We start from the raw sequence: 15689 nt of genomic DNA on the forward strand, positions 1-15689 counted from the left end.
TAGGCTAGGGTATCTGATCTGGAAATAAATAACATTGTTATTTGACTCTCTCAAGATCTATGATGTATACAAATTGCTCAGATATTGGTGGACACCAAAATATTAAGTTCCTGGCTCTTTATGCATTAGACAGATATCTAAGTGACAGAGATATTGTGTTAGTGAACTGGTTATGACAGGTTCTTCCCAGTATGTGCCGCTTCCTAAAGGTATTTTATAAGCATCTTCAGCCACACAGTATTGAAAGAGCCCAACAGTAATTTTTTCCTGTGTACACATGGACTAAATCTCTCCAAATAACAAAAAAAAATGTCTTTCTGAGGCTGAAAAGGATTGTGCAAGTCTAGCTGCACATTGAAGGCTGTATTTTGTTATCGCAGTAAACAGCAACTAGGATGCTTTAGCATAGTTTGGCTATATGTGTTTCACTATTCACATTTGTTCAACTACGATTGACTGAAATACATTTAATGGGGCAATTACAGTACTTAACGCTTCTTTTTCCAAGGACTGATCTACAGCTACTTTTATTTGTCTATTACTCTGGCATCTCAGTGATTCCTTTTGACTTTTAGATACTGCTGTGAGTAATTTGCTAAATGTCATAGCCAACTACATATCTTGCAGACTCATCAAGGTCCATGAATCTGTTTCAAATTTTCAGTGTTCCTTTGCCGGTGCTTCTATTTATACCCATTCTGTGTGTTGAGATTTTGTACCTTGAGAATAGACTGTAATGTTCCCTGTACAAATGAAAAATCTTTAAGCACACACCGCTCAGTACTGGAATATTATAAAGCAGAAATTTTATTAATAAGGAAAACTGACAATAAATAAAATATTAAAAATATATTACTGAAATATATTTTTTAAAAGTAATTTGATAATTAAAAGTGATATGGTAAATATCAATATGAAAGATAAACAGGAGTAAAGTAAAATCACTTACACAATCACTTAGTGTTTATATTGATATACTAGTTACATAATGACACCATCAAAATGATTACTGTCGTGTTCTTTATATTATTGTAGTGAATAAAAAGATCAAAACCATAGCTTTAACCGGCTTTACATAAAAACTGTAAGTTTCCTACATGCAAACATTTTGATTTAAACAAGAAAGAAAAGCAAAACTTTCTTTGCCCGACAGACACAGCACTTGCTTACCACAGAGTGTTACCAAATGGAAATGGTAGTCTATCCTAGGACTAAAATTTATCTTTTGTCTCCTTTCCTATATACTGCAGAGTTCCTAGTACTCAATTCCAAATTATTTTTTGAATCATTTGTGATTTCCAATTCCTCCACACAATAAAAACCTACTGATGTCCCTTGTACTTTATTACATATTCTAATCTTCTTTTGTAATCAAGGAAGTCCAACACGCTAAAGGTATGTCAAGACTGAGTTCTTAGATTATTACTAGCTGTTCTTTTAAATATTGGGAGTTTTTGCTATCAGCCTCATCCATATGTAGAAATAAGGTAGGGCTACATTCTTTAGTCCACGCTAGCAAAGGTTCCTGGACTGTGCATCATCTGAATGGGAACTGGAACTAAAAAAACAGGCAAGACCCATATAAAATTTAATAGATTGGCGTGCTTTTATATTTAAAAATATCTTCAAGTTGATTCTCTGTTAAGTCTCTGCATGTGTTTATATGCAGTTTAACAGAGTAATAATAATTAAAAGTTTTTTTTCATAATGGAAGAATTGGTAGAGATCTCAGTAGAATAATCATTAGATAGTTCGTATAAATGTACTGAATAAGTGCTGAATGAGCCATGAAAGGATTCTGGGATTATAGTGTGGCCACACAAAATATTTTGGATGTTATATGTCCACAAAGGACAGTTAAAGAAAAGTATTAAGATTACCTATGAAATACTACTGGCAACCTCCCCGCCCCCCCTCCAAGCCTGTCAGATGTGTTTGCTACTTTATTAATTTTGTGGATGTTTATTTCTCTAACAAATTGAACAGACCTTATTTTGTATAAGAAACTCTCTAGGAAGCAGCTAGCTGCTTAGAAACTAAAAAGTGGGGGGGGGGGGGTCTCAGGAGGTGTGTATATCAGACAATTAAAAATAGAAGTGCTGAGTTTAACCTCTATCTGTGCTCCAGACCCTTAGCTATGAGCACAGCCGCCAGTGCAGTGCTGATCTGCATAGTAGGCTTTGTTTTGTCCCGAGGTCAGAGATACTGAAAGGAAGAAAGAGAAAGAAAGATTAATCTGATAAAGGCACTGCCATTTCTAATCGGACTGATGGGAAACTGTGGTACGAAGTTAAAAAGGCAACACAGGGTGAATTACTGTGATGAACTACCTTAAAGCTGAAGCTATTAAATAGATAGCTCTCACATATAAAAATGACTGTGGCATCTTTATTCATCAACAGTTTTGCACAACTGTCTCATGTTCAATGCCTTCCATGAGCAACTAAAGTACTCTGATACATTCGATCAGATTAACTCTTATTGGGGAGACTTAGCCACTGACTGAGATGCTGCTTCTCACTTCCCAGAATAAATTTCTCATTCGCATGCATCAGAATAAACTTTTCAAAGCCTGAAAATTACTAACTCCAAAAAGTAGCAACACCACAGCTCAGTGCCTGCACTCCTAACCTACTGTAATGGAACTGAAATTGCTTTTATTCTTGTGTGTGACAGCACTAAAACTTCTTCACGTAGGCTGACACCTGAAAACCCGCAGGAGTGAAATTTGTTACTCCTAGTTCCAAGAACATTCATAGAAACAGGCATCTGATGGAGGTTTTCTGCACATTTGTAAAGGACAAAAGAATCAAAATTCAGAGGACAAAATTCAGTAATAAAAAAGCCTACTTTTAGTAAATGATTTAAATATTCTAATCAGATATATTTGATTCAGGTATAGTCAAATTATATGAAAAGCAACAAGGGTATCCTAGAGAATTCAGCATAAAATTCTTGTAAAAATACACAAAATTTTAAAGAACTAGTTCATTTAAGAAATGCTTAAGTGTTCCTATGATGCTGAATTCTTTGACTCTTTTGAAGTTAACAAGCTCTGAAGATACTCAATATTTTGCAGGATTGGGTGCAGGTGAATATAGCAAACAAGTGTCAGGTTTGTGTGATCAAATGTGCTCTTCTTTGACAAGCATCACGTGATTATGTTCCTCCATATCAGTCTGCTCAATATGGGACTAGGAGTAAATGCACAGCAATTGGTAAAGAAAATTAAATAGATATAGAAAAATTGATCTAATAATAAAGTGCGTATGTTTTTAGAACTTTATTTTTTCAACACTGATGCTTTATCAGGCACAGAAGAGTTAAAAGAATTTAAAATATGGATCAGCATCCCAAAAGGATGTATACTAACACAGAAAATTATGAACAACAGTCATGAATCAGATACATTTGTAGTTGAGTAAAGGAAACAACAGATGTAACTTTCAAAATCTTTTTTTCTCACTTACAGATCTGTAATAAACACAATGTAATTCCAAGTCTTAAGTCTTTTACTAGAGTATGCTGGTTTTGTACCCTGAAGTATTCACATTAAATAAAATACAATATTTTTAGAAGTAATTTTTGCTTTTCTTTTTTTTTCCAAAATTGCAAAACTGCAGGGGAAGGGGTGTAATTAATATTGGAAGCTATATTGCTTAAATATCAAGGAAAATCAAATAACACCACTTCAGACATAGCACACATCACTCTACAGAAAGGGTACTTTATGGAAAATTCAGTCAGCATACTGTGGTGCATTTGATGAAATGCATTTATTGATTACTTATCAGGTGTGTTATATCATGTAGTTTATAGGACGATTATACTATTTGTCCGGTTCTAGAATAAGTTTTTCCAAACTTCTCAAAGAGAACAATCGATGGTAACACTGTTTTAAAGTCCTAAAGAAATAAGAGAGAGAAAACAAAGTGTTAAGTCTGGCTTTCATGGTTTTACCTCTTTTTAAACTATTTTAGAGCTCTAAATATTGTCTTCCAGTTATATTTCATTATATGATTTAGAATGTAAATTATGCAAAATAACGTATATGAAACATATATTATTATACTAAATGTGCATTACTTTGAAGAAAACCACAAAAACTGAATTATTTCATTGCAAGCAAATATGTATTTCAAACTTTAAGTATCTATGGGCACTGCAAAAATTTCCTGTTCCATAAAACCTAGATCTTATAGTCTTTTGCAAATCATAGTATACAAAACTACATTCTCCTCCTTGGCAGCCAAGTTAAAGATAGCAAAATATCTTTGCAGTACTTTAACTTTTCTATCTTGCTTTTCATTGAACCATGAATACTAAAAAACTCCACAAGAACTGGTAAAAAAATGAATATATATTAAATAAGTATTAGTGGCAATAAATTGACCTGGAGTTCTGGTAGAAAAAATACAAGCATAATGATCTCTGAACCTGTTTTTTCCAGGGAAGGTTTTTGGTTATTAGACTCAATTTTTTAAAACACAAATGATCACAAAACTAATTTAAATAAGACAAATGTAAGTGAACTTGTTCCTTAAAAGCACAATGTTAATACAGTCAACAAACAAAAAAGCGAAATAAGCTAAGTATTCTGAAGAGTATTTTGATTAACTATGTATTAATAAATGCTTGTAGTAAATGATCAGTAAGTTCATGGTATTTAAGGTCAAGGTTTTAAAACATTCTTAATAAAATTATGTTCTTTGACCCTGAAATACTGGGAATAGTATGAACAATTCAAAAATATTTGTCTTGCATTAAAATTGTTTTCCCTTTCTGAAAGCATGCCACACAATGAATTATCAGCTTTCCAGGATATGATGATTAATTTTTAAGAAAGAAGTCAGTCTGAACACTTTCTAATAGTTGCTGTTGTCAACATGATGCTCTGGGAAAGCACCTGGAAATGCAATGTCTTTGGACAATGTCTCAGGCCATGAGTGAATGAAAGCTAAATATTTTACCTTTGCAACACACTTCAAAATTTGAAAGGTTTGTTTTTCTCACAAAACCAGAATGAAAACTAGGTTTTTTTCTGACTTATGGCATGAAGTAGAACTATCATTCCCTGGGTAATTTAGACTTTGCTACTTCAGAGACCATACTTCAGCTGAATATCCATAAACAGACAGAGCAACTATGACTTCTGCTAAGCTTCATGCAACCACTGACATGTCCCACCTGAGTTTTGTCTGCACTGTGTATTGCCAGATTGTGACCATACAATTTCTTACATCTCATACTTTAGGTTATTTGCTATGATTCTGCCAACATCCTGGTGCATGAATCCTAAAATAGCAGGGCAGATGCACACATTCAAACTGAAGTACTCCCTGTGTGATGTGAAAGGAAGCCCTGCCCACCCCATTCTTAAATGTTCACAAGATTTAGCTTTTAACGTTTCTCTATGCCTTGCTCTGCTCAATTTCATACCCAACAGAAGCAGCCTACTCACATATTTTTATACTAGACTATAAGAATGGCAGAGTATTTTAATTTTCATTGTGTGTTTGCCACAAAAAGCACCTTCTTACTTCTGGAAAAGTTGTCCATATAGTTATAATAAAGATTACTACAGCTTCAGTATAACTGCAAATACTTTCCTTCCAAACTGAAGCTGCTGATATTTAGAATATTTCAGTAAATTCAACACACTAATATTGTTCATGAGAATGGAATAAAAAAACAAACAGATCTAGCTGCCAAGAAAGCAAACAGATAATGCAGCTATAATTTAGGATTAAGCAGTACTCCAGGGTAGAATACAGTATATTTTATTTTGAAAATAGGAAGTATATTTTGAATTTACATGCAGTACGTTAGGTACAGTTTAATAAAAAAAGCAACAAGCTTAAGGTGAGATGGGGAAAGCGGTAGAAGGTGTACACCCCCTACATCAGGATGAAATCAGGAAGGGTAAGGCTGAGCATTGAAGAAGCCTTCATTTGCTGGAGCAGACGGCTTTCGTTATTAGGATGCCTGGCCAAACAAAAACAATTGGCTGCCAAAATTAGCTCCTTGGGACAATTTAGAAGCCTTTGAAGTGAACAGTTTTTTGAGCTGGAACTAAGCCCAGGTCCAGCTTCAAACTCAAATCAAAATGACAAAGAGGAAATTTTCTGTGCCACACGCCCCCTCAGTGTAAGATTACTTTGGGTTAGCAGCTGTACTGTTTATCTTGTTATTTAAACTATTTCACTAGATACTCACAACTGAGCATTTAAACAACTGGCTCCGATTATGACGACAGCAGTTATGTTTGACCACATTTAGGAAGCATCACATACTCTGATGGATAAATAAAAGTGTTGCTGGCTTTACAGTTAGGCTAATTAAAGAAGTTTAGAATGTATGCTAGATAAATGGTGCACAGTATGCACATAAAATATAAGTATATTTTTAGGAAAAAACAAAACCTAGCCATTTCTGTATTTGAAGATACAAATTTTATATACAAGGTTTCAACAATTTGAGAAAGCAAGGCCTGCAAATACCACTTGGCTTTGCAAGATCTACCTTAGAGCACTGAAGAGTCTATCCCACTGTATCAGTGTAGCAGCATAAAGGAAAGGAATTGGAAGCCATGTTTTCAGGCCTATTTAATTTGATGGTGAAACGTAGATTCAAATTGTGCAGTGAAGCACAGCGACGCACTGCTGGTTCATTCTAGTAGACTGCCATGATTATATTGAATTTAAGCTGGTTGCTACGTAGCATTGAAGTTACGAAGTTATAGAGATAATCCTTTTGAAGTTGCAAGAACATTGTGAGTGCAGAAAAACAGGCTTCCTCAAAACTATATTCACCATCAGTCCCTTATTTTTGGTAGCTGGAATGAATTAGCTTACTACTATGGATTCCCACATACACTGGTGAGATTGACCCTACAGTTTTGCTATGTCACAATCACAGGAGCACAGAGCTGAGCTTTATGGAATTCTTCCACAATGCATTTTTATATCATGCCACATAATTATCAGTATCAGAGATCTGTAATTCTCAGAGACCAAAACCTATTTTTAAATTCCCAAACAAAGTAAATATAATACTTCCCTTTTAAACTTGTCAACTTGTATTTCTTTCACTCTAGTAAATTGTAAGAGACTCCAGTTCAACTGTCAGAGCTTAACAAGACCTATGGACTCTTTCAATACATTTGACTATTCAACTGTCATGTGTACTGCCAAGTGCCACTGTACAGCTGTAGTCTGCAGCCCCCTCAGTTTAATACTACATGGTCTTCTTTAAGTATTTCCTTAAGATCCTAACGCTTGAAATACTAAAATTAGAGCTTTAAAGTGAGCTGTAAGCCTCCTGACCTATTAATAGCCATGCAGTTCTCTAACAAGGAACTAAACCAGAAATGGCAAGCTGTTATACAAGTAAAATGTTGATCCAGCTAACTTTTATTCTTAGCAAATTTATCAATACTGGTTAACAATATTTCCAACTAGCACAGGGCCTTCTGACATGACAAAATGAGTGTAACAACCCATTCTGTCAATAAAACACAAATGTCATTTCAAGTGCTCAAAACCCACTAAGCTACCCTAAAAAAGATTGATTTATCTGCTCCAGTGTTTCTTTGGGGCAAACTTTTCTCACAACTGAAACCAATTAGTGGGCCTGGCACTTGTAGTGCAGAATGTAGGTCAACATCAAGTAATAAAGAAGTATTGACTTTTCTCTGTCTGTAAGCAGCATGAAAGGGGTGCCATGGCCTTGTCGTATATGAAAAGAGCTCCATTAATTTCACTTATTTCAACCAGCGCTGTCAAATACTAATGCTTCTATTGCACTTTTCACACAAAGTACATTGACACCAATCCTGGCCCCAGTGAAACAAGTTTACAGTATTTCAGTCAGTGAAAGGGGTACTATAATTTTTAATTCCCTGTTGTACATTTAGCCTTTTTAAGCAGCACTCCTCATAAGACCTACGGAGAGATACGAGCTAGGACATTAATAATGGCTACACACTTCTTCCCATGGGCAACAGAACCTACTTCTTGGGCATAGCTTCAACAGCTAATTAGCCATAAAGTTCAGGACACAGTTGTTTGGCGCAACTCTGTTTTTGTGGCTGGTGGGCACAGACTGCCAATTTTGCTTTCTGCTGTGGAGAAATATCCAAAAATGAGGAATAGGTTTTCTGTGACTTGAGGCTATAAAATTGAATAGCTAATGTGTTAACCAATTGGGTCAACCAGCCCCTTCAAATAAGAGATAATAACAAAAGCCTGGATCATGCCTTAGGGACTGGATCTCATTGTGTCAGTGCAGAGGTATTGACTTCTAGGGTAAGGCATGCCTAATCAGAGTTCCCTGTGCTACAGTGGACAAGTAACCACTGGTGAGATGAAGGGGTAGAATTACACCTTTCCCTATTCATATTGCCAGTGCAATGCAGAGCAGGAGAACAAGGAGCCATCGTCTATCTCCTCCTTCGACTGCCTATTATTAATACCAATTCTGAGCTCTCTAAATTTTGTTATTTTGGGTAAGTGCAACAAAAAAACAGGTGCTTCCATGAAGGCTTTAGGAGCTTCTCCATATTATGGATTGACATAGCCATTATCAACCTGACCTAAAATGTTCTGATTCTGTTGCCCTCTATTCTCTGCAATTTCCCTCCTAAACTGCCTGCTTTTACGGTTTTGTTTTGGGGTGGTTTTTTTTGCAAGTGAAGTTTATAGTTCTTCTTGACAAGCTTGAAGGCATTGAATGTGATGTCTAAGTCATTCCCTAATTACCTCCTGCAAATGCAAACATCATCAACAACAATAAAACTCTTTGATTTAAAAAGACTGTGTGACTGTGGTGGAAGGCAATTTTCTACTCGCTGTAATGACTTTGTAAGTGCAAGTCTTACCCTTTGAATCAACTTGCTATTAGATCTTAAAATAAAATGATATTGTATAGCCATCATAAAAGGCAACTTTATAACCTTCTGTGTTACGCTTACATCAGGCAAGTTTTTTCTACTTGTTAGTTTTAGTCTTTTATTGACACTATGATAATGTATGTGAAAAGAAAAATCAGGAAATTATGTTCACAGTAGGAAATCTAACAATGCTAGTTTAATATCCTATCTTCCAAATGGAAAGAGAAAACATTAATTGCTATTTAATTTATGTAACAAACAATTCATTATTATTACACTTAAATTTTCATGGAGATTTATAACTCTTACACATTTCATCTTTTGGAATTACAAATGAGGAAACCAAATTCAAACACTGCTTGCTAGAAATTATGAAAGATTTCTAATTATGGTTCATGAATTTGAAAAACTACTGATCTGATAATCATATAAGTTTAGATACTTCCTACATGATATGCCCAGTATGAGGGGCACAGCAGTGTGTACTCCTCTGTGACAGCTTAATATGGAAATTGTAACTCTATTACTCCCTTTCTTTAATATCCTGAGAAGGAAGTGTTCTTCTACTAATATGTGCTCACTGAAGTTTGTTTTCTTAGCTCAGCAGTTAAGCTGTGCTAATTTGTGATTCGGAGATAACAGGCGATACTGGCTAAAACAAGTCAAGCTCTAAAATTTCTTGTCCTCATCTGTGCAAGGTAGGAGAGGATGCATTCCAGTCTTGAAAAGAGTTTATTACTGCTTCTGCATGGTTAGAAGCAGTTTGGACAATGGAACAAAAGCATGTCCCACTGTAGTTTTCCATGGCTGCACAAATTAAGCTATGACATGACAGAAGATAACAATGATTTTGAGAATGCAATAATTTGAGACATTGTATGAGGAAAGCACAAATATTTCTAAATGAATAAGATATTTTGCAATAGCTATGTTCATTACAAATGTGTCAATCCTTACAGTGCTGTCTCACAAGCAAAGGCAAACTATCTCCTGGCTTTAATGGAAGTGCAAGGAAAGACAAAGGAAAAAAGGGGAGGGATTTGGTCCAGTGGATTACTTTTTCTCCTAAGCATTGCCTCTTGGAAATTAACCTGGGATCTAAAACTAGCTTCTCCTTTTTGTCATGTGTACTATAAGGAGCAATGAATATTTGTGGTCCAAATTTGCATTTCTTATATTTACTTAGTACCCTGCAGTCATTGTGGTTGCCCAAGGGGAAGGAAGGGTGGAATTCCGAGCTGTACCCTCTAAGTTTATGTATTCCATTTACGGATGATCTGCAAGCCAGACACTGCCTAGCCCTTTCTCCCAAACATGTACTAGCTTTGCAATGCTTTAAAAAGAAATATATTCTCATTTATAAATAACTGTTCAGATAATGAACTTATTTATGTGTATAAAGCTAACCTACTGAAGAATAAATCACCTATGTGTAGACAGTTTTCAGGTACTTTCAGACATATTCAGAGACAATATCAGTGTTAAAAGTACAATTTGTCACACAAAGTTACAATGAATGCTGTACCATACTTTAGTCAAGATGAAACAACATCACCCAAATTCTGTTCTGAATATCTGTATTTGAACCAAAATTGCCAAAGATAATATTCCATGTTTTTCAATTAATATAGCCTCTTTTTTTTTTTTCACAAGTAAATTAAATTAAGAAACCAATGTGAATTTTTCTGCAAGCTATTTCATACTTGGATACACTTGAACTTTACTGAACGTGGACTAAAAAACAAATGTGCAGTTGAAACAGTTCAGTAGGTATTCAGAATCCCAAGAGGTGTTTATTTGCTATTGTCATGCAATTTTCAACTTCTCACAGGGTGTTTTAACAAAATATTTTTGAAGAGGGGAGAAAATGTTCACCTTAATTTATTTAAGATGTATAAATAACATTGTAAAGTATGAAAATACAGCAGTGCTAATACATAACCCTTTTATGAAGTTATTAAATCTGAAGTGGAACAATGTTTAAGACTTCATTCCTGTGTGCAGAAAAATATAGTCTTGAAAGCATCTGATGAAAAAGTAAAGGACATGTTTTTATCATAGTGCTCATATTCTTAAACCAACTCTTTGCCTCGTCCATCACACACGGTCTGCTAGCAACAGCACTTGTATTAGAAAATAATGCACTTAGGGATAACTATCTTGACTTATGCCACTTATTAGCTGCCCTTTTCATTGTGTAATCTGTTCAACCACAACATTCTCTTTCCAGTTGAAAATAAGCCAGCGCCAAGTGTTGATTGCCAAGACAAACTCAGAACAACTTTTAACCTGCTGGAATAAAGCCAGAAAATGTTTAACCTGCCAAGATCAAGTTGCAACTATCTCTAACCTGCCAAAATCATGCCACTAGGAGTTAAGGAAGAAAAATTCTGACTTGGAATCCTTATGTGAAAATGTTTTATCTGATCAAGTTAAGTTGCACCTCTTTGGAAAAAAAAAAAACACCCAAACAACAACTTCGCAACAATTAAAAACAAAAAAATGTTGATTGCACTGTTTTTGACACATGCAATAAAAACAGTAATCTAGTTAGATTTCATCTGTTTTGACATTCTTCTGGATGATGCTTTCAAATCTGATTGCTTTGTGTGATGAAATGAGGAGATATGAAGATGAAAGGAACAGTGGAAGCTGTAGACAGGCTTTCAACACAATCTCCTAAGAGAATAGTCTGGATGTGCAGACTGATAGATAGATGTATTAACTGGCTGGAGTTTCAGATTCAAGGGGTAGCAATGAACTTTTTCTACTCTAACTGGAACCTGGGTACAAATGCATTTCCTCAAGTGCTATGCCTTTTAATGTCTTCATCATCGATCTGAAGGTGGAATGCACTCTCAGCAAGTTCATGGAAAACATCAGACTGATGGGTGCCATAGATACACTTGAGGGCTGTCATTCAGCAAGATGTAGACAGCCTATAGGAATATGGTGCTAGAACTTCACAAAATACCATACAGACTGTATGCACTCAGCACAAACTAACCCCAGGAACAAAGCAGGCTGCGTAACAGCTCTGCAAGAGAGGACCTGGTAGTCCTGGTGGGCAACGAACTAAACACAAGTCAGCAATGTGCCCTAGCAGTGAGGAAAGCTAAAGAGAAAAACAGCTTTCCCGTTTGGTAAATATAAGGTACCTTCAGAAGAGATTGAAATGATCAAACAGGAAAGCACCTTTCTCATTTTACAGGCAGTTTACTTTGGAGTTCATCTAACACTAGAAAACTACTCATCTGCCATCCAGTGTTCACAAATGCTCTCACTAATCAATAAAACTGGAACAATAGTTCTTAGGCTAATACCTATTGCTCACTGTATTTATTCATATATGATAATAGAACCTCTGTATGCATCACATTTTTCTTCATTTTTCAATGGCACATTTTCTCCTGTGTAAATCCATCAGTTCTTTGACACAGTTCAGGAATAGCATCAGCAACACCATTTATTCACTGAGGTGCCACAGATATGTTTTGGCATTGACATGATGCTAGTTCTGTCAAAATGCTGCTGCTTAAGAAACTTCAGGGAGACGAAGAGTTGATATTTATAGTCAAATATTATTCCAGATTCAACACTGTTCAGAAAAATTAAATGGATTACTCATAATAGCAGAAATTTAAAGAATAGATTGCAGAACACTTTGAAAACTAAAAACATGCTGTCTTGTTTCTGATAAGACTATGTTATAAACACTAAATGCGACAACTCCTGCAAAAATATTTTATGGTAGTGCATAAGCAAAAGTTTATTTCATGTTTTCAGCTGGATTACTTCCAAAATAAATTCCTCACTCCATTGTCCATGTTGAGGAAAGAATTTGGCCTTAAACTTCCTTTAATACCTATGCCTTTAATGTCTATGCAGAACTTTCAATGTATAGCTGAGTACTATTATATCTTATAAAAGAACAGGAACTAGGAATTTTTACAATGTTTTATATGCTAATTTATTCATTGACAGTGTAGTAGCAATATTACTTACACTGTAAAGTTTCCCATACTTCTCTGAGGACTTTGGATTTGACCAGAAGTGTTGAAATTCTTTAAATAGCAACACATTTTGGTCTTCTTCCTGCTAAACGCTTGGGCATCTGCAAATACTACAAATCATGCCAAACTCTGAGTGATATATGGAGAACCACAATCCACTAGGAAATAAGCTAAGACCAACTCATTCATTTCATTTAGGTCCTTCAGTGGGATTTGAACCATCCAGCCCACAAACCATGTCTCATGAGATTGCAGTATACATCCAGTCCACAGTAATAATGATTCATATACATATATGTGTATATGCTTTATTGCTACCTTTAGCTGGATTAAAAGCAATATATCAAATTTTATATTTCTGCTTCTTTTATTAGCTTTCTAGCACTTGATCAGCTGATAGAGGCGATAATGAAATGTTTTTTTATAAACTGGCATTTGTAAGTCCTGTCCTGAGAATGTAATATTTCAAAAAATAGCCTAAGCTTTGGGGAAAAAACCAATTACAGAAACAGCATTAAAAATGCCAAGCACTGGGCAGAAGCAATTCTGGATCAGTTTAAAAAAGTGATTGATGAAACTCTAATCTGAGCTGAAGGAACAGTTTCACGACAAGCTGTGACCATTCCACACACTTCATTAGCTGCCATAATTAGCCTGGTGTTTCAATTTGTTAGAACTGGTGGGGACAATTTTACTCAGAATGCAAACATCAAAAAACAGGGTGCCTCAGACTTCAGAAGAGGCTGATGAGAAGCTTTTCTAGTCTCTGTTAACTAAAAGATTAATTACAGCTGATGGGAGGCTGTACTCTGATTGTCACTCTGTCTATGTGCATTACTTTTAGCATTAGAAGAAAGACATGGTTGACACGACACTGCTCAATCAAGCAGTCTCACATTAGTGCACAAAGTTTGTTAATATTCAATGTTTTTATAGTTGCTTTTCTTCTTTTTTCTCCCCATAACCCCCAACCTCCCCCTCTGCCCACACCCTGTATGAGACTCTCACACCTAACAACTTACACTTTAAAAGAGTAGGATATTCAGTTGCTAATGATAAGTGCTGACCACTTATTCTGTCATTCCTTCATACAACTGCAGGTAAGAGATCCTAACATGTCTCTAAACTACTGGCTGGGAATATTATTAGTCCCTGTTATCACAGTCAAAAAGTAAATTCCTACGCAAATAGTCTCATGGAAAACAAAAACAATTGAGCTGTGAAACAGATACTATGTTCATCACAACTCTTATAACGTAGCCCCTTTACTTTAGGTGCTACTACCTCTGTACATGTCAAACCTTGTAAGTTTGTAAGGCAATCTGTGGCTTCAATACAGGGACAACATGATAGAGAGCAGCCCTGCGGAGAAGGACTTGAGGGTGTTGACTGATGAGGAGCTCAACATGAGGGAGGAATGTGCGGTCACAGCCCAGAAGGCCAACAGCATCCTGGGCTGCATTAAAAGAAGTGTGGCCAGCAGGTTAAGGGAGGTAATTATCCCCCTCTACTGTGCTCACCTAGAGTACTGTGTCCAATTCTGGAATCTCCAACATAAGAAGGACATGGAACAGATCCAGAGAAGGGCTGCGAAGATGATCAGAGGGCTGGAGCAACTCTGCAATGAGGCAGAGTTGAGATTGTTCAGCCTGGAGAAGAGAAGATCCCTACTTTTGGGCAGCCTTCTAGTATGTGAAAGGGCCTATGAGAAAGCTGGGGAGGGACTTTTTACAAGAGTGTGTAGTGATAGGATCAGGGGGAATGGCTTTAAATGGGAAGAGGGAATATTTAGACTAGACATTAGGAAGAAATTCTTCGTGATGAGGGTGGCAAGGCACTGGGGTAGGTTGCCAAAAGAAGTTGTGGATGCCCTCCTCCCGGAACTGTTCAAGGCCAGGCTCAACAGGGCTTTGAGCAACCTGCTCTAATAGGTGTCCCTGCCCAAGGCAGTGGGTTGGAATTAGATTATCTTTAAGGTACCTTCCAAGTCAAAACATTCCATGATTCTATGACTCTTTATGGGCCAGATCCTTATCCAATACATATTAGCCTAACTCCATGGATGTATCCCAGTTATGCTAGGCACCGAGGATCAGTTCTTATACCTGCTTTATTCAACAGTTATATTCTTAGAGGACTGTGAAAAGACTTTTGCTACTTTCATTTCAATTCTATTTAACCAGCACAAACAAGGTCTTGGTGAATATTATCAAGTAGCTTACTTTTGCAGATATGCTCCATAAAGTATTTTAAGTGACCTCAAAATATAGCCTTTTTAATTCAATATTGTGGCAAACTGAATTGAGTTGAAATACATTATGTTCGTCAGATTTATAAACAAATCTACTTAGTTCGAAGAATGCTGAACAGCCCATCCAAAACTGTCATCAAAAGGCTAGACTGAGCATAGTGTGAGGATATCAATACAATATCAACAAAACAAACTAGGTGTAACTTCAAACTCCATTTCCAGCTTGATTTTTTTTTTATTAAAAGCTCTGTCACAAGTTACTGTAATGTACTCCAGGCATATACTGAAGGAATTGTTCCAGATACTCTATTTCTAAAGTGTTTCTGATTAAACAAGAGGCTTTAAAATATACAAGCAATTTGTAAAACAAGAATTATTTAGAAAGTTAAAACATACATATATCTCCCTCAAAAAATACTGGTGAAAGTTCTGTCTTACTAAAAAGCAAGATTTTCTCTTATGCCACTAACATAAAAGTTGCATTATTAAATGAGGAAGGTAGGAAAAGCAAGACATTTATCACCCAACAGACGAA

General features: G+C 35.9%; 1 protein-coding gene across 2 annotated transcripts in view; it reads right to left on the minus strand.

The window, feature by feature from the left end:
- Window positions 1-869: 869 nt before the first annotated feature.
- The window catches only part of SPATA17 (spermatogenesis associated 17), a 95477-nt gene continuing 80657 nt past the window's right edge, over window positions 870-15689 (minus strand). For both annotated transcript variants that reach the window (XM_054062222.1, XM_054062221.1), the window contains one exon: window positions 870-3905. In XM_054062222.1, the coding sequence (XP_053918197.1) occupies window positions 3825-3905 (81 nt within the window). In that variant the 3' untranslated portion in view covers window positions 870-3824. The remainder of the gene's footprint in view (window positions 3906-15689) is intronic.

The sequence above is a fragment of the Cuculus canorus genome, chromosome 3 (genome assembly GCF_017976375.1).
Source record: "Cuculus canorus isolate bCucCan1 chromosome 3, bCucCan1.pri, whole genome shotgun sequence".
Classification (NCBI taxonomy): Eukaryota; Metazoa; Chordata; class Aves; order Cuculiformes; family Cuculidae; genus Cuculus; species Cuculus canorus.